The sequence below is a fragment of the Rosa rugosa genome, chromosome 5 (assembly GCF_958449725.1).
Source record: "Rosa rugosa chromosome 5, drRosRugo1.1, whole genome shotgun sequence".
Lineage (NCBI taxonomy): Eukaryota > Viridiplantae > Streptophyta > Magnoliopsida > Rosales > Rosaceae > Rosa > Rosa rugosa.
The window spans coordinates 12,491,183-12,510,183 of record NC_084824.1 but is presented as its reverse complement, the minus strand read 5'-3'; the positions used below and the strand labels follow the sequence as shown (position 1 = coordinate 12,510,183).

The following is a 19,001-nucleotide window of genomic DNA, read 5'->3' as shown; positions in this document are numbered from 1 at the left end:
CATTTTTTGTAGCAATCATTCTCCTCCTGTGCAGCACCAAGACAATAGTCTTAGTACAGTTTGATTTGTTTTCAAATTTGGGTACTAGTGGAGCTAGTTTGTTAGGTTCTTGCACTTGCAGGGCTGCATACTGAGATCAATGAAATGAATGGGATCTACAATTAAATCAGTTGCAGATTTTTGACTTGATATTTTGTCATGTGCAGATATTGACATGTTGTGATTGTTGTCAACTTGTCATTCTTCTTTTCTTCTTTTCATGGCAAATGGCCAAATGTGCTTCATTTTGATTTGTTTTAAGACAATTGAATGTGTCAACATTGTAGATTTGTAGGCTGTAGTGCTAGGACTGCTAGAAATATGTATTTGCATTTTGGGATGAGTGAAATCTGGAAAACCAGATATCCTTAAGTGAATCAAGTGATAGGAAAAAACAAGGGAGTTTGGGATCCCGAAATGGGCCCGGGCCCGATCCGATCCCGTTCGGTTTCGGTACCGTCGGTACCATATTCAAAAAAACCAAGGCCCGTCCCGTCCCGTCCCGAAAAATATTTCCGGTACCGGGCTCGGTATCAGCCTATAACCGGCCCGTCCCAGCCCGTGCCCAGCCCTAGATTCCGCTGCACGTCGCTCGTTCGATTCAATCCTCAACCAACCGGAAGACAGTCGAACCACCAACCTGCCGTTGACTCCAACTCGACCCCAACCCAGACCGAACGCGCTCCTTCAATGAAGAAGCACTCGATGGCCGACGTCACTTGATACAGCGGATTCCAGTCGAACGTGGCACCATTTCTATATTCGAAACCTAGGTTTCACTTTTTTAGCAGAGAAAAAAAATTATATACCCATTTAATTTAGCTGCTCTCTATGCACTTTACCTGCTATTTCAGAATTTTTTTGATATATTGAGAAAATCTTAGAATAATTGTTGGAAGTTAACCGTTGCATAAATTAGATTTAAAATCAACTCTTAGAATATTTCCTGTTTGATATCAAATTAAACCTTAAAAAACATTAAAACAAAAAGATGTACAAAATGAAATGACATCACTATTGAAGGTGAGGAATCACCACTTACAATGAAAAGAAACCACTAAAAAAATTAACAATAATAAAAAAACCTATTAACATGAACTTATTGTTTAGAGCATGCATGTCCACAGGTGGACAACTAGCCCAATTACTACCTAAGTTTAGCCTTAGAGATTGAAAAAAGTTGAAGAATCCAAATCCCCCCTTGTGGGAAGCATCATGGTCTCTATCCAATTTGGGGCGTGGGCTGAGACGCTTCTGACCATTGAGCGTGACCCAATTGCCACACTGGCCTAACATATAACATGACTAACGTCATTTGAGTCTCACACTTTTGTGTGAGAGAAGCCACTTCTTAAAATTTTTAAATGTGGGGGATGAGAAAATATAAAATTATTATTACTCGGTAGGTTTACTGAAATTTTCATCATCACTATTTATTTACATTATATATTTTATATTAATTAAAAATAAATTTTATTTACACCACGCTTTCTCAAGTCATCTTACTCTCCGAATGACCCCAAACTTTATCATATATTAGTGTTTTGCTCCAGTGCCTTAAAGAACTTTAATCAGATATAATTAAGCCCTTTAGTCATTCACAAAATCAAACGTTCATGCAATACCATACTCTTACAAAGTGACACAAATCATTGTAATTAAGTTGCATTGCCGTTGATACTCTTAAATTGTTCTTAACTCATACAATTATCCGTCAATTCTCATTTTAAGTTGCTTATATTAATTGGAGTAACACTCATTTTAACACATACCTACATGTTTTTTTTTTTTTTTTGATCAAACACATACGTACATGTTAAAATAATATATTTGAACCATTAAATTATTATCTTCAAAATATAACCCTTGATTTATTAGGCACTTGTGAGAGCGTAAACGGCATGCCGTTTGTACACTAACCTTAAACCGCTCACAAGCCCTATCTCCGAAGTCCGAAAATAGAAACCAGTCCTCGATAATAACATAGCAAATCATTGTCTTCTTCCCCCAACACCAGCCCTCCTCCTCCAATCCAATACACACAAATGCAGACCTGGGTTTGATCCATTTACCAATGGAAGCCCTCCCATCAATACAAACCCAGCGTCTTCTCATCAAGGACAACCCACTCAACGCTTCCCAGCAGAGACATGCCCAAAATGTTCAGACCCCAACGAAGGTCGCTGTGGCACACCAAGTGTTCGACGGAATGCCCCAGTCAGACACCTACGCTTGGAATAAGCTTATCCAAACCCATATCGCCAACAATGACTTCCACCACGCCATCTCTACTTACCACCAAATGCTCCACCGCGGTGTTCGCCCAGATAGGCACACTCTGCCTCGTGCATTATCCGCTTCCCGCCTCTCGGCTGATCTATCTCTCGGCAAACAACTCCATTGCCATGCTTTGAAATTCGGTTGCTCCAATGACAGGTATGTAATTGCTGCTCTCATTGAGCTTTATGGGCGTCTTCAGAGCGTTGACACGGCGAAATGGGTGTATGAGAAGTCCAATGTGAGGGATTTGGTGTCATGGACTATGATTGCTAGGTTGTACATTGCGGAAGGTAAGCCAAGAATGGCGCTTGATATGTTCGATGGAATGGTTGAGTCTGGAGCTGAGATAGATGCCGTGGCACTGGCGACGGCTGCTGGAGCTTGTGGCTTGTTGAAATCGATGACGGATGGAATGAAAGTCCACCGGGTTGCAAAAGAGCGGGGGTTGGAGTTTGATGTGTTGGTGAGCAATAGCCTCTCGAAAATGTACATTGATTGTGGCTGTGTAGAGGATGCTCGGGCGATTTTCGATCAGAGGCCTGCAAAAGATGTCATTTCGTGGACAGAGATGATTCGTGTCTATGTGAAGAAGGGAGGTTTCAATGAGGGTCTTAAATTGTTTCGGCAGATGATTGCAGATGGACTGAAACCGGATCAACTCTCGGTATCTAGCGTCCTCCCAGCCTGTGCAAGAGTGTCCGCCAATAAACAAGGTAAAGAAATTCATGGATACTTGCTTCGAAATGGAATCCATATGAATCTCACTGTCCAGAATGCTTTTATGGACATGTATATCAAATCAGGATTTATTGAATGTGCTTCGAAATTTTTTGCCGGGTTGAAGCACAAAGATGTTATTTCATGTACTGTGATGATATTAGGGTACAGCTTACATGGACAAGGACACCTTGGAGTTGATTTGTTCCGCCAAATAGAGAAAGACTCGAGCATAAAGATTGATGAATTAACATATGCTGCTGTACTTCATGCTTGTGTTGCTGCACGAATGGTTGAGGAAGGGAAGTTTTACTTCAACTGTATAAAGACACCTACAGTTGCACACTGTGCTTTGTTAGTAGCTCTTTTATCTCATTCTGGACTCTTTGATGAGGCAAGGAACTTCATATCAGAGAAAAGAATTGAAGGACATGCTGAGGTACTGAGAGCACTGCTAGATGGCTGTAGGATTCATAAGCAATTGATATTAGGTAAGCGGCTCGCTGAGCAGCTCTGTGATTTGGAACCTCTTAATCCCGATAATTATGTGTTACTCTCCAATCTGTATGCTGACAATGCAAAATGGGACATGGTCTTTGCACTCAGAGGAATGATTACTGACATGGGTCTGAAACCGAGGGAAGCTTGTTCTTGGATAGAATTCAGAAACAAAATTCATGTGTTTGGGACGAGAGATGCAGCTCACCCAAGATCAGAGAGACTATACTGGGAGCTGCAGTGTCTGACAAAGAAAATGGAAGATGAAGATATCAGACTTGATTTGGATTATAGTCTCCATGATGTATATGAAGAACGGGAGTGCATTCAAATTGGACACAGTGAGATGTTGGCAATTTCTTTTGGTCTCATCAGTACACTAGCTGGAACAACAATACGTGTAACTAAGAACCTCCGGGTGTGCCGCAATTGCCATGCTTCTGCAAAAGCTATATCCAAGATGGTAGGACGAGAAATCATACTCAAGGACCCAAATTGTTTCCACCATTTTAAGGATGGATATTGTTCATGTGGTGATTTTTGGTGATTTAATTAGCTGTCTGTACGGATTCTTGAACTGCTGAGGCAGTGAGGCTAATGAGCCGGGGCAGTTTCAGATTCTGATGCTGTGTGAATTAGAAGTTAGAACAGAGCATCGCATCATGATAGTTAGAAACATGGGCATTGCCATGAATTCATGTCACCAGGAAAAAAAATGAAGAGCACAACCGGAGCACGATGAAGCTGTAAGATAAGCCTTTGGGGTTAGCAATAGTAGTGAGAAGGGTAGAGAAAGAGGCGGATTAGGATACGTTGAGAGCTCAATCGCTAAGTACCAGAAGTAACATGCTTTCGCATCTCAGTTTTTATTGATCATATGAACCTTCCCAATAAAATTGTATATCACATTCTTTCTTTCTAAGTTGTGTATGTCTTCAGGATTCACAATATTATGGGATTACATTATTCCTTTCTCTGGGATACCAAAATATTGCTTCTACAAATATACGAAGCAAGAACAAGAAGAAGAGTACAAATATAACAGGCAAATGAACAGTGTTAAATGTATTTTATTTAACTAGCCTTCAGGGCCTGTGGATATTTATGTCATTGCTGGAAAACTACGCATTTATAATGACAGCCTATTTGCAAAGATGAGACAGGGATATGAACACGAAGCATTCCAAGACAGAGATGAAGAACAGTGGGAAAAATGAAGGTCCAATTCTGTATGTATAGTGGAACATCTAACTCAAGCAGAACACATCAAAAAACACAAGTTGTTCTAATAAGTAGAAAAGAAAATCATGGAAACCTACTAGCAATAAATCCAGCCATATAGGCTCTCTCAAAATTTTGCAATATAACCACAGAGTAGTTATACGGCAAGCTCAAGTTTCCCTTCTGGTAGATCTCCTGCGGGGAGTGGCATCTTCCTTCTCAGTCTCATCTGCCTTCACCCCACTGTTTCCGCTTCCTTCCTTGGTGGAAATCCCTGCAGCCGCTCCCCTGTAAGGTTCATGAGGAGCAACCTGCAAATAATGATTCAGTACAACGACATCAGACATCATAGCTAGTACAGAGAAATGCAACTATATATGCAAGGTGTAATAGCATACCGCAGGTGCTTTGCCACCAAAAAGAATTTTGAAGAGAACTGTCAAAAGAATGACCACGATGGATACAATGACACCAACTGTAATATTGGGCTGTTTTTCTGCTTTCTCAATTAGATCCTGCACGAGAAGTGCATAATATATAGTAATACCAATGGTTAACACATTCTACTAGCTCAAATTAAGCAGTGCATTTGAAGGGGATAAAAGAAGATGACAGGATGTGAGCTTACAATGATCTTGGGTTTGTATGCATCCAAGAACGAAACACCTGCTATCTTGTAGAGAACGTCAAATATTTTTTTCTGCAAGTATTAGTCCATAAAATTGTTAGCTTTGAAGTACCAAAGATTACTACCAATGAAGTAAACTCAAATAAGAAGAAGAAGACGAAATATATTACCTGGATGCTTGAGAGTCCAAATGAAAGACCTGCAGCTGCCTCCTCAGCCCTTTGCTTCTCTTTCTCAACATTAAACTTTGGCTTCCATGTTGTTCTCCTATAAGATTCGGCAACCTTCTCATTATCAGCTATTAGAATGTTGTCAAACAATATGCCGTCCTGCATTGTCCAGATCTCAATGCCAATGGCAGCTATGGCCTCAAAGTCAGGCTTATCAGTCTCAAAGTAATGAGGGTTTGGGATTTGTTGAGGTTTCCAGATACCCTTGTAACTGGGATTCTCAATCAGAGGACGGTGCCATTTTCCTTTATAAGCAGGATTTCTCTTCATCGGCCTCTTCCATTTTCCACAACCTGGTGCCAAGAAGCACTTGGGGTTTTCCAGCTTTGGTGGTTCCCATTCACCATCCTCTTCATCATCCCAATCCTCTGGCTTTGTCGCTTCAGGGTCATCAATCTCGTTAGGCTCATCATCCAACCATCCTTCAGGTTTCTCAGCTTCCTCATCTTCAATTTCCATTGGAGCATTTTCATCCCAATCATCAGGCTTCACAGCATCTGGATCTGGAATCTTTGGCCGCTCGTCCCAATCCGCTGGCTTCTTATCATTTGGGTCAGGAATAGTCTTGGCTGGAATCAATGCAGGTTCAAAATCTTGAGCAGAAAGGAACCTTGCCTTCTTCTTCTCCTCCCCATCTACCAAAATTCTAACTTCTTTATCGGCTTTCACTATTGCCGTGTAGACATGGGAGAGTCTGTCATCAGGCACAGTTGGAGTGTTCTTGAGATGGTGCTCAACGTACTCACCACTCTTGGGGTTCTTGTGCTTAAAAATAAAATGAACCCTATTCGTCGTGCCACATTTATCAGGTCCAAACATAATTGAATACGGGGAATCATTATCAAACCATTCAGGTTTCCACCCAGCCTCCTGTGGCCGGAGGTACTTCAAGTAAGCACCACCACATTCAAGGCTATTCTGTAGCCGAACCTCGAACTGCAACACAATAGTTCTACCATTAAGGCTCACAGCCTCATCTAGCTCTTTCACTAGCGCATACTTCCTCGCTTTCTCACTCACCAAAAGCCCATAATCATCATGCCCCTCACTCTTTGATAGTTTCCACACACCTAAATTTTACGATCATTATTTCAAAAAACAATTTTACGATCACATGAACACACACAATTCACAGTAAAACTAAGATAACCTAGCTTGATTGATGAGCACAAAACAATTCAATCTACTGACATGGAGAACTCAACACGGTGATAATAATGTACGTGGTTAAATATATGAATAGTTCGCTAAGACGAACCCTAACCTTTGTACTCATCTTTGGCGGAAACAATCCAGCGACCTTCGAATGACTCATCGAACGGCTCGTAAAAGATCTACAGATGATCATCGATTGTGTTTCAGAGTATTGAAAGAGAGAGAGCGAGAAGACGAAGAAGAATGCATGATGCATGAGTATTGATGCAGAATATATAGTTAAAGGAGTGTTACCGCATTGACGTCGTGGTTTTGAGAAGAAGCGTGGATCTCAATGGCGAAGCAAGCTGCGATCAGTAGCAGTAGAAGTGGCCGAAGCTCAGTGATCTTAGGCCTCCCTTCCATCAAGACCATAAGCGCTCAGTCAATTAGAACAGAGAGAAAGATAGGAGGGAGAGACTTGTATATATATTTGGGTTCCCCGATGGGGATCTTGATTCTATTCTTCTTTCGCCGTTAAACTGAAGGGGGTCAGTTTAGACACTTCACTCTCGGATCGGAAATACCAGATTGAATATATAACAACATACAAAGTACATTAACTTCACCAAGCTATAGGATATACATGCATCGCAAATTTATTCTTAAACGTAGAAGCTTAATGGCAAGCATTAAGCTAGCTGCTACTGCATGCAAGTAAATCAAAGCCAAAGGAAAGTGAAAAATTGAAAGGACAACGACAGTACACGCAAAAACACACACTGACACACTGAACCAACTTGGGAGGCAAGGAAGGCGATTGCATTTAGCTTATGCAACAAGCCTTTTAAACCCATAAGTTGGCTAGGTTATTCATCACGACTTACAGGACAGGACGATCAATTCAATCCAAACTAGCCGACGGCAGCAGGCACCGCGAGGACTAGTTCATCAGCAGCCAGTGGGTTTGATATAGCAGGCAAGGATGATCTTTTAGTAGACAACACTGTAGAACTAACAGGAACAGTTTAATACTCGCGCACATCTGTTAAGTTCGTTTGCACCGAGAAAAATCTGCTAAGTTCAGTGGTTTCTCACATTAGACAACGAAAATCGGCTATGATAATAAGGAGTGCATCATAGATTCGTTCTTTCCAGTATTAAATCTTTTGCACAAATAGCTTGTGGTACTTTTGCATAACACTCTTCTAATGTCATACATTTTCACATGTATCAATCTCAGATGCATACCCAAAGTGCATAAACGAGAACTAAGTTTCACTATAGCTTGGATTCCTACTAATGTAAGCATAGTTTTACCAAAGCACATTATACAATCTGGGATGGACAGGAATGCAGTATTACGAAGAAAAGGAACTTCAAAGACTAGAGATAATATGGTCGCATTCAACAAAGCACATGGAAATTCTTAGATCTTCTTGCCAGCTACTTGTGTAGTTCATTGCCCAACAAAAAAAGGAGAGCTACTACAGTAGTTCATGAAAAACTCTTGCTCTTCATTTCCACATCATCCTGAAAGGCGATGCCTTATCAATCCCCGCTCTTCATCCAACACAAAATTGGCACGTGTGAAGAGAGCACTAGTAAAGAAGGGGTTTAGATCATAGATTTCATGCTCGTTTGCCTGCATAAAATGAAATAAAATGCAGTCAGCTAAATGGCAAGTGCTTATTTTGTTCCAAACCAAAAAGAAAAAGATAAGTGCCTAATTTGTGTATGCTAGTAAAGAAAAGTTTTCATATCCACTATTCACGATTGCATTTACCTTGTTCAGCAAATCTCCCACTTTTACATCAATATGGGTAAGCCCTAAAGAAGAGCCAGAAACAATTTCTTCAAACTGCAACGCATTCTTCACTAGCTCTTTGAGAAGAAAGAGGAGCAGTTCATTCCTATCTTTCTTGAAAGTGATATGCCTTTTGAAACTCTGCAAATACACAGCAAATTCTCAAAACCAAATCTTTGAGAATCAACTATTAAAGAAGTTCAAACTTTTTACCAAGTAGTCTACAGTTTAACTCAGATGGGTATAGAAGAATTATCAATTCATGATGTTATAAAAGGGATATCATCAGGTGTTTAAAAGACGCTTAACATAGTTTTGATCTTCAAAAGTTAAGGGCATGTTCAGCCCACTTACAGATGTTATTACAAGTCAATTGATTAATCTGTGAGCATTAACCAGTAACGAGTACAGAATAATATGAATAGCAAGATGGCAGCAGTGTCCTACTTAAGAATCCTCACACGTTGAATTGACCATGCAAATTACCATGTAAAATTACCATTGCTATGAGAAGTATTAGTTAATATCAGAACCCTTCGATGTGGCAACTAGACTTGCCATCAACTACTAGAAGCTCCAGAACAATTTCTAAGAACTAGTATGGGGAAAAAGAACTAAAAAAAGAAAAGGTGTGCCAGTCTTTGGATACCTTTTGTAGAGCTTTCTGCACCCCAAATTTTTGGGTTGAGATGAATGAATCGAGTGCTACGCGAATTGCCATGTCCACATCATCTCCAGTTACTTGATGTCTAAGGTGCATTCTTGCATGTGCTTCAGACATTCGTATCATTGATTCTATGTGCCTTACAGCTATTGGTACTCCTTGTCCATGCTAAACAGGGCAAACAAAATAGTAAGCCTCCTATAATAACCAAAAACAAAAACTCTTCAACAGAAAACAAGTATGAGAAAAACTAACCGAAGATTCTCGCCGCAGTTCAGCATAAACATTTGAGAGTTTATCCAAATCAGCATCGTGCAACCTTGGGAATACATATAACTTGGCAAAAGTCAAGTATTTCTTTAGCAAGTCCTGAGGAAGTATCTGAAAAGAAGGAAAAACAAAATGAGATTCAGAAAAAGACCAAGTTCAGACAAACTTAGAAGCAACAAGATGAGAGACTGAGTAGGATATGGTATATACATCAGGATCTACTGGACTGGTGGAGGCTTGGATATCTTCTTGAGACTCGTCCAAGGTTATATCATCCATATTAGCTCCCTTGGGTTGCGACTTGAAATGACTATCAACTACAAACTTTGCAAGCATTTCATCAGTGACGGGGTCAACCACATCCTGCATGTTACCAATTTCCACCCCTGTTAAAATGAACTCAAAAAAAAAAAAAAAAAAAAAGTGGGAAAGAAGGATATGGTTTGCCAATTTCTGACCTTCACAACACAAAGGATGTCAAAACGCGAGATGATGGGATCTGTCAACTCAACATTTTGTGTAAATGTTTTTGAGGAATCATATCTGGAATACAGACATATAGGTTAGCTTTGTTCCTAGAAATCCAAGTGGATGGTTGGATGAGGACAAGAAAAACATTGTCTGGTTTAAAAATGTAATTGCACATTTCAGATATCCATGTCAAGTTGTGTACTTCTCATAATTTATCTATTGACATACCTTCCTCCAACAGGGTTTGCAGCTGCAATGACAGAGCAGCGTGCTTGGAGAGAAGTGACAATTCCAGCTTTTGATATGCTAATACTTTGCTGCTCCATTGCTTCATGAATACTCACCCTAATCGCAGATAAAAAAGATAAAAAAGAGAAAGAAAAAAAAAAGAGGGGGTGGGGGGTGGTGTGTTTAATGGGAGAATTTGCATACCTGTCCTGATCATTCATTTTGTCAAATTCATCAATAAGGCATATTCCCTTGTCTGCTAGAACAAGGGCTCCTCCTTCAAGGGTCCACTCCTTTGTAACAGGATCCTTGTGCACAGCTGCTGTAAGCCCCACAGCAGATGCTCCTTTACCAGTGGTATACACAGCCCTCTGCCCTGTCTTTTCAACATACCTGATGAGAGAGAAAATTTATATTTTAAATAAATGTTCACCCCTATAGATTGGAATCACATTCAACCAATGATAGTAGCTCTTACTTGAGAAACTGTGATTTTGCTGTGCCTGGATCTCCTAGGAGAAGTACGTTTATATCACCTCGCAGTCGGTGTTTTCCCTCAACATTTTTCTCTTGGCCTCCAAACATGGCAAGAGCTATCGCAGTCTTTATGTCCTCATGGCCATAGATAGATGGAGCAATGGACTTGACAATCTGTTGGTTCATAACAACTTTAGTTTAATTCATAATGATATATTATAAGAGGCATTGACAAAGAGGGTCTAGCTAACAAACCTTTTCTCCAATTCTTGGGTCTTTAGATAACGCTTCAATCTGTTGTTTGTCTTCCTCAGTAAGTTTGTAAGCAGAAAAGAGGTCTTGCTTCTTCGTGATATAATTTGCTTCAACAACAGTAGCAAATACAGGAAAACCATTCTTTGTATTCAAAGACAAGTCAAAATTGTTTGAATAAATACCAGTGACCTCCTGGAATATATCAAATGAGCAAAACAAGAAAATTTCGGTAAGCATTCACTAAAAAAGGTAACAAGAAAAATCAGCAAGACCAAGATAAGAAACTTACGATCTCTTCCCCTGGACGAGCACAATCAATTAGATCATTCAATAGTATCACTTCCTTGTATCTTGGAAGCCGACCTGCAGGCACTATTCCTGGGCTCTCCTGGAGCGTAAGCTTTTGATAATTCCTGTATATTGTCTGAAATAAGAAGAATGGATATATTATCAAGTTTGTGTTACAGAGATAATTCTAAGAGAAATGTATGGAAACGGAAAGAAGATAACTTCCAGTCTCAATTCTTTTTTATAGTGAAAATGTGAGGTTCTAAAGCATTGTACAATTCAATGGTAACTCTGTTTCGTCTCTTCAGAATTTTCCAGAATACCAAGGCACATGTGAGCTTGTATAAAATTTACCTGCTCAATATTGACAGTAAATGGTCCTTTTGATTGACATTCAGGGCAAGAACCAACTTTAACTTCCGAATAAGAATTCTGAAAGAATGGCCCCAAGACTGCTCCACATTTATTGCAATCATACTTTACTTGTTGCAACTGGGGAAACACCCCAGACCGTCGGGTCACAACCCCTCCAATACGAATCATGGTATTCAAATGAATCTGCCTGAAGAACATTACAGTATGATGAGACAAAGGTAGAAAGAAAAATGAAAGATATATTTGCGACAGAAATGAATCTCCACCATACCTAATGTTACGAATCTGATCATAAACGGGCAAGTTAGTTATGCGGACATAGATCTTTTGATGGATAAGCTTGTAATTGGGGTGTAAATTAAACACAACATTCTTCGCAACATCTTCCATGACTTCCAGGACGGACTGGGGCGCATCAGCCAGCCAAATAGCAATATTGGGATGAACATAGATAAATTGCTTGTAATCAATCTCCAGACTGCACTTGTTCGCTGCAAATGCAACAGTGATTTGGTTAATGTAATGCTTTATGTAGCTAACACATCCCTTTAAGATAAAAGGAATACATTAGCAGAGCTAGAGAATCAGTAGAAAGGAGCTATGCATTTACCTAACACCATCTCATTAATAAGGCGCACATATTCAATGTCACCATGATCATTCCTTTGATTTGTATAGGTGAGTAGAAACTCTTTGAATTTCTTGGCAATAAACCTTCGTACCTCATCTCTAGTAACCCACTCTCGGAGTGTTCCCTGGACACGATACATGTCAAACCCATCTTCATCTTCATCATCCTACATACAAAACCCAATGATGGTGATGAGAATTGAGAAATGAGAAAGTTTGATGGTGTAGCTTGAGAAATTCGTAAAAGCAGCTATTTAAGCAAAGTGGTAAACCTCATATTGATCATCAGTCTGATCAGTCATGGGGACATCCTCTCTGGAGTGTCCAGGCTGTGATCTTCCAGGCGAACTCGGCATTCCATCGGTATCATCTGCGCTCCTCGGAGGCCTGAAGTCAGCTCTCGCCCTCTTTGAAGGCCTGTAGTTGTCCTCATCAGTATCTGCAACATAACATCAACCTCATCACCACCTCCAACATCATCTAAAACATTTTCATTCAATTCCTATTTCCTAATTGTATCTACAACACTACATTAACACCACAACCATCATATCATCATCATCATCTAATAAAGATGCATTCCATTCATATTTTTCCAATTTTTTTTCCCCTAATTGTACTGAAACCCCAAATTGAGTGCAACAAGAGTTGGATGAGAGTACCTTGGTCATGAAGAAGATGAGGAAGCTTGCGAGAGGCCGGTACGCCGTCGCGTTTATCAAGCTCAAGTTCAGCCGCCCGGCGATCCGCCATGATCTGATCCAAATCCCTCTCGTCCTCAGCCGAATCATCCAGCCCCACCGACTCGTACTGATCCATCTCATCCATTCTCCGGTAGTCCCTATATTCCATTTCACAAAATTTTCAGTCAAAATCGAACTACAAATCAATTTCAAATCCATGACTTTACAAACAAACACAAAAAAAAATCGAACTACTTACTCCATGTAATTTCCTTCCAGGAGATCCTCCCCCTCCGGCTCTTCTTCGACAAGGAGGTCGTCCTCCACGTCATCTTGGAGGATATTGGGGTCGACGTCGGCCTCGTCGCCGGAGGAGGAGAAGTTCTCGGAGGTGCGGCTCGTGTGCGGCAGCTGGTCCGTGTTGAACCCTACCGACGTTGGCGAGTCCGGCGTCGACGGCGGATTCCCGGAGTTGTCTGCCATTTCTTACTTGCTTTCACTCTCTCACTCTATAGCTGAAGCCGGCGGCAATTGATTAGAGAGATTGGGGATTAGGGCTTTAAGGGTTTACATTTTGGCGGGAACCTTTCCCGCTATTTTGCCTCACGTGGGAGGCCACGTTGCTTTAATCCGGGGACCATGATCCGTATCCGCTTGACCCGAATGTTTTTGGGCCTAAACTTGCGATTTATAAAACAATTTCTTTGTTGGGCCGAGTCTGTGATAACTCGTCCTCACGAGTTTTGTTAAAACAGAAGACTATCAGATCTCTGGTGTTGAACTGCATGATTACACACCAATAATAGATGAAAAGTTGGATGAAATTTTAGGGAAATGTTGATAGTTTTTAATAAACTCACCAAAATAATTTTCTTTTTGTCATTAATATTCTAACCCATCACATTGTACCTTACTTGATTTAGTTCAAGTAAGATTCCTATGGATTCCAGTTCATCCATAATTTCAAAGCCCTCAATCTAATTGCTTATCATGTGTTACAGTTTTTCCTTATTTCAAAAAATGTTGTTTAAAACACAACCTTTTTTAAGAGTCACTTTATTACCATGCTCCATCACTGACTCACTGTTTCCTCCTTCCATCCTGTTGCGAGTGTTTTCTTCGTTTCTAAGTAATCTTGGTCTAATCGGGTCCCATATTGGGGTCTCGATCAGGATTTGGGTCGCGAGTCCGAGGTATTGGGTCGAAGTTGGAATTCGAGTCCCATGTTTGGGGCCATAATTGTACCGATGAATTTATGATTTCCAAACAATAACACATCTGTTGTAACCAAAAATAAATAAATAATAATAATAGATCTGTCATATTGGCTGTAGCTATTGGAAAATATCATATACCAATACCAACGTTTATTCATATCAAACTATACATCAGTAGTGGTAGCAGCATTAATTAAGCGACGGCCATGTATGCAAATTACAAGGCAATTACAAATGTCAAAGAGAAAAAGAAAAAATAGAAACAATCCCCATACCCCGAAGCCTATGGTTTCAGTGAAATACACATAACTTCTGAAACCGGCCGGGCCAATTATCTGCGTGAGGCATAAGAAGTTGGCTGATCAAGTACTAGTAGATATAATATAAGGAGGGCGGGTTGGATTGAATGCCCGGCCCACATGTCTGTAAAAGAAGTTTTGCACTGAGAAATTAAGTCCAGTCTAGGTGCTTCTCTCGAGCATGTCTTTGTACCTCTTGAAGGACTCAAGCTTCTGCAAGCGGATTTGTTTATGAAACCTTGTAATGAACAAGTCCGCAACTTGATCTATCTCGTCTTCCAGCTTGAAGTCCTCTCCTTCCACTCTCGAATTCTTGACAATATCAACCACAGACACACCGGCCTTAATGTCATCAAAGTTTTCGTCTTCGTCGAAAAGGCAGTGCCTCAGATCCGGGTACTTGTCATTGTCATCCTCCTCCTCGTCTTCAATGGTGTGCAGGCGGCTCGAGCCAGCTGCGTGCGAGTACTCGTTGGCAATGGCATTGTAGAGCACAATGGCCCGGCTCTCGTCTCCATCGCCATCCCCTTGGTTGCTGTCTTTGTCGTGGTGGCCGAGGAGGTTATGAAACTTGTGGGAGACTGTGTCCATCAAGACCTTCTTGTTCTTCAGCAAAGAGAACATTACGAGGCGAGCCTTGGCCGCGCTGGTTTTGCTCTTGATCGCCATTGTCTTGGCTTTGGCTATCGAGCTCAGCAAGGTGATTATCTGCTTCAAGAAAACTGAAGCCTTCTTCATGATGAAAACGTACACGTACTGAAAACTTTGGGAAAAGGAAATACCAAACAGGAGTGAACGAACTCTATTTGAACAAGGAAGGAAATAAAGAGAGATATAGGAGATGCAATGTTGATGAATAGGATTCTAGTGTGTGATTAGTCGAAGCTTTGCATGAAGGAATACAAGAGGCTTTGGGGGGTATATATAGCAAAAGCAAAAGCGCGCAGCAGCTTCTGGGTTTTGGTTGTGAAGTGGTGGGGGGAAAGTGCTTCTGTGAAAGCAACAAATATGTATTCAGTTACGGAAGCTTCTTTCTTAGCACAGTGCACATGCCCTTCATCTTTATTCTGATCAATCCTCGCCGTACACGACTCCAGGACAGACCCTAAAAAGCATGGTAATAAGGGCTATTCTGGGTGCACACAGCCCCCGAAACTAAAGCATATGTTTCTGGTTGAAAAGACGATTGTACCCTGGAATAATGGCTTTCAGGGTTTCTTCTCTGGGTTGGGAGCACATTATTTTATTTTACCTTTGCCACTAAGGAAAGGTGTTAAAAAGGAATTTCGGACCGTTGGCCGGTGAAAGTTGAAGCCAGTAGTAGCAGTGACAAGTGAATTTGGACAAAAGAGTGAATAATTCGTTGCCTCTGTTCCAAGGTTTTGATTTCCTGCAGACTAATTAACTTCGTTCATCAGTTCGTGTTCATGCCTGATAACGAAGTAATCACGATTTGAACTGTTCATTTTATATGTTTCGTTCGTATATCACTGAATGCCTAAAGATGCACTATTCAATACTCAGTTCCTTAGTTTGGTCGATTTACTAATAAATTTTGAATCATTCAGCATGTTCATTAGTTAGTAATACGATTTTGATCCACTAGACCACGACATCATTTAATTAACATACTCGTTAAGATTAAGTGTGTTCTGAGTGTAAAAATCAATACTGCAAGAGAGTCTGATTCGCATTCCATGACATCTATATTGTCTGCTTTCACAAACATCCCATCAATGTGTGAAAAAGTTTATTAAACAACACCATAAGATGAAGGGAATTCAGATCGAGGCCAATGACCACTTCCGTCCAAACAGATCATGTTTGATGATACTATTTATCACAATCTAATTCCATAGCGTCACCTCTTTATACGTACATATAATAGATCATTTGAACTCCCTTTTCTTCTTTAATTGAGATCTGGTTTTAGATCTTGCGCATCTCACATACAAAACAGGTAAATATTAAGAATAACATGCATGAAATTATCACTGTTTGACCCTAGCTTTTAGTCCTCTGGGAAATAATGGAAGGTAGAATATGCAAAGTTCCAAACTAGCTAGGGTAGCTTGCAGCTTTTCTTCTTTACTAAGAAAAAGACAGAAGACCAGGGAAGCTTTATTGGTTGTCATTCATAATAGGGTTATTGGTTGTCATTCATAATAGGGTTAAAAGCAAATGTCTTGCTTTGATTATTCTTATTATAAAATACCACAACTTGAGATTATTATTGTTGGTAATAATGATTATAACTAATCAGCAAGATTACAACTTGGATCACTAGCTAGCCTAGTTAGAGCAAGTCCAGCGGTTGGACTTTGCCCGGGCAAATTGGGAGAATGTTGACGTGTTGACCGGCCAAGGCAATTTTTGCAACTCCACCGGTCCATCTTTGACCAGCCATGTTTTGGCTTTTGATGCCCCTAGTCAAAATAAAAGGCAAGTTCATGACTAATTTGTTGCCCAGCTGCCAGCTCGCCCAGCATGCATGTGAGGTGACTATTGCAACTGACAACCATAGAGTGACGCGGAGGAGACAAGGCGTGGAGGGAACGCACCAATGAGGTGATAGACTGCAATTGTTGACTGCAATTTTTTTAAAAACCGATGAACAGTAAAAATGAACATTGAATTTAAACACTGAAAACCCACTGGTGAATAGTGAATTTTGGGTGAACAGTAGCGTGAACAGTAAAAAGTTGAACAGTGTTGACCGGGCAAGAAAAACAACGGGTGTAAACCCATGTCCAGTGGCAGTGAATAGTAACTTGACCGGTCGAATTCTTGACTTCTCGACTTTGCCTTTTCTTGACTACGGGTGAACTTGCTCTTATAACACGAAGTCACCCTCTCAAGTCTGCCTCGTGGTATAACTGTATAATGCCATGCCAAAAATGGCACCATCCTCGTGTGAACTGTAAAATGGCAGTAACCATAAATCAGTGAGCAAAATTGACTATACACACTACTAGAATCAGTGAGTATAATATCTAATAGTCACTGATATCTGTATGGGAAGTCTAATAGCCACCCTACACTCACATATTTAATTGGGTTAATACTCATACACCCTGAATCCATCAAAATACCTCCCAAAAACCCCAACAAGTTATTTTTATTCCTGTTCACCCAGACTCCTGTCCCTTTCTTTCCTACCGACCCAACATATCTCTTTTTCTTACCATCAGTACCCTTCTGTTGATTCTTTGCATATTCATATAGTTTAATACTTTCTGTTATAATTGATGAAACGTGGTGGGCCCATTCTTAAAATTATTTGTTTTAATAGAAGTGTTAGAATTCATCCTCTATTCTAAAAGGCAAACAGTACGTTTTAATATTCATAATTTCGATTGTCGATCGACTTGAGCTAAATGTTATCTGCAAAAACACTAGCAAAGAATTGAATCAGGAAAGAGAAAAGTTGAGAAAATTGAAAGACTATAGAGAACGTCTTCCTAGAGAAACTCCCAATTATTGGGATATCCTCTATAGACTTCAAACCAGAATTTATAAATTAGAAGAAGATATTGAAAATCTTTTATATATTCTCGGAGAGGAACAAAAACCTCTTGATTATTTGAGCATTGGTTAGATCCGCAAATCACTGGTATCAGAGCTTGCAAAGAGCTCAGCAGGGGAATCCCCAATGGGGACAATGTCTGATTTAATAATAGAGAGACTGAATTCTCTATTAAAATCTTCTGATGAAAAATATCAGATCCTGCAGCAAGAAATATCTAGATATCAAGAACATCTAGAAAAAAATCCTGTTATAATCCACCAGTTAGAAAAACTGGAAAACAAACTGGATTATATCAAAGGGCTTCCAAAAACGGAAGAAGAAAAGCTAACAAGTGTTAGTAAAAAAATCAATGAACAGCAAAAAACGCTGGATTCTATGAAAAATATACTGAAGGACAAGAAAGTGCCTACAGTAAAAAAGAAAGCTAATGGATTCAAACCATTAGAAAGACCAGAGAATCCTGTTCCAAACTTGATTTTTCTGGATCCCTCAACTAGTTCTACTAGTATTCGGTATGAAAACCCGAAAGAAACTCGAGATGTTAATATGATGAGCATCTTCGGGAAAAAGAAAGGAGTACAACTCCTAAATTCTGAAGAATTTGAATACAATGAAATCGAGCATGAGGTAAAAAACGCCTCAATTCCAAAGCTAGATTTCAAGCAAATATACAAAAGGGGAACATTTGACCTGATGGACAGCCATCATTTCAAATTGCTGGAATTTACAACCCCCTCTACAACAGGAGAAACAGATCTACTACTAATCACTCCTGCAGAAGTCGCCAGAGCAAAAGCAAAAAATTATCAATTTATGCATATTGGAGCAGTCCAAGTAGGCATAAAACTTTTAGCTCGAGAAGGCATAAACTGTTCAGTTCTATGTGTCTTACAAGACAATAGACTGGAAGATTTTCAAGCTAGTCTTTTGGGAACCCTTGAAGCATCTCTGTGCAACCAAGTAGCATATTTCAACTGCTTCCCCAACTTCTCTACCAGCTTGAAAGATGCAGCTCACTGTCTCCGACTGAGAGTCAAGACAGATGGCATATCTATGAAAAA

The 19,001-nt window shown here is 40.1% G+C and overlaps 4 protein-coding genes across 5 annotated transcripts; 1 reads left to right on the top strand and 3 right to left on the bottom strand.

The window, feature by feature from the left end:
* The first annotated feature begins 1,964 nt into the window (after positions 1-1,964).
* On the top strand, positions 1,965-4,515 carry LOC133709361 (pentatricopeptide repeat-containing protein DOT4, chloroplastic-like). 2 transcript variants are annotated; one of them, XM_062135080.1, is made up of 2 exons: positions 1,965-3,032; positions 3,201-4,515. In XM_062135080.1, exons 1-2 carry the CDS (start codon positions 2,114-2,116, stop codon positions 4,079-4,081), a joined length of 1,800 nt encoding a protein of 599 aa, XP_061991064.1. In that variant the 5' UTR covers positions 1,965-2,113; the 3' UTR covers positions 4,082-4,515. The 2 variants fall into 2 exon arrangements, with proteins under 2 accessions (XP_061991064.1, XP_061991063.1); XM_062135079.1 differs by having other exon boundaries at positions 1,965-4,515.
* Positions 4,516-4,644: 129 nt separating this feature from the next.
* LOC133709362 (calnexin homolog) lies at positions 4,645-7,239 on the bottom strand. Its single transcript, XM_062135081.1, has 6 exons — positions 7,063-7,239; positions 6,878-6,947; positions 5,554-6,683; positions 5,384-5,455; positions 5,154-5,270; positions 4,645-5,066 (listed from the first exon to the last, which is right to left on the bottom strand). Exons 1-6 carry the CDS (start codon positions 7,180-7,182, stop codon positions 4,926-4,928), a joined length of 1,650 nt encoding a protein of 549 aa, XP_061991065.1. The 5' UTR covers positions 7,183-7,239; the 3' UTR covers positions 4,645-4,925.
* Positions 7,240-7,867: 628 nt separating this feature from the next.
* Positions 7,868-13,451, bottom strand: LOC133709360 (DNA replication licensing factor MCM2). The gene is made up of 17 exons (XM_062135078.1): positions 13,155-13,451; positions 12,875-13,053; positions 12,485-12,651; positions 12,193-12,379; positions 11,854-12,073; positions 11,562-11,769; positions 11,209-11,343; positions 10,920-11,111; positions 10,666-10,838; positions 10,392-10,580; positions 10,188-10,304; positions 9,947-10,031; positions 9,699-9,851; positions 9,474-9,599; positions 9,204-9,386; positions 8,534-8,695; positions 7,868-8,392 (listed from the first exon to the last, which is right to left on the bottom strand). The coding sequence occupies exons 1-17, from the start codon at positions 13,376-13,378 to the stop codon at positions 8,276-8,278; spliced, it is 2,817 nt and encodes a 938-aa protein (XP_061991062.1). The 5' UTR covers positions 13,379-13,451; the 3' UTR covers positions 7,868-8,275.
* Positions 13,452-14,230: 779 nt separating this feature from the next.
* LOC133710267 (uncharacterized) lies at positions 14,231-15,380 on the bottom strand. The gene has a single exon (XM_062136295.1). It carries the CDS (start codon positions 15,147-15,149, stop codon positions 14,574-14,576), a length of 576 nt encoding a protein of 191 aa, XP_061992279.1. The 5' UTR covers positions 15,150-15,380; the 3' UTR covers positions 14,231-14,573.
* Positions 15,381-19,001: the final 3,621 nt, after the last annotated feature.

Excerpts from the sequence above, each read along its gene's own strand:
- LOC133709361 (XM_062135079.1), top strand. The coding sequence starts at position 2,114 with ATGGAAGCCCTCCCATCAATACAAACCCAGCGTCTTCTCATCAAGGAC.
- LOC133709362 (XM_062135081.1), bottom strand. The coding sequence starts at position 7,182 with ATGGTCTTGATGGAAGGGAGGCCTAAGATCACTGAGCTTCGGCCACTT. Across the intron at positions 5,456-5,553 it reads TTGGACTCTCAAGCATCCAG|AAAAAAATATTTGACGTTCT; the intron begins GTAATATATTTC and ends TAATACTTGCAG. Across the intron at positions 5,271-5,383 it reads CATACAAACCCAAGATCATT|GATCTAATTGAGAAAGCAGA; the intron begins GTAAGCTCACAT and ends CTTCTCGTGCAG.
- LOC133709360 (XM_062135078.1), bottom strand. The coding sequence starts at position 13,378 with ATGGCAGACAACTCCGGGAATCCGCCGTCGACGCCGGACTCGCCAACG. Across the intron at positions 11,112-11,208 it reads CTCGTCCAGGGGAAGAGATC|GAGGTCACTGGTATTTATTC; the intron begins GTAAGTTTCTTA and ends GATATATTCCAG. Across the intron at positions 9,600-9,698 it reads CCAGTCCAGTAGATCCTGAT|ATACTTCCTCAGGACTTGCT; the intron begins GTATATACCATA and ends CCTTCTTTTCAG.
- LOC133710267 (XM_062136295.1), bottom strand. The coding sequence starts at position 15,149 with ATGAAGAAGGCTTCAGTTTTCTTGAAGCAGATAATCACCTTGCTGAGC.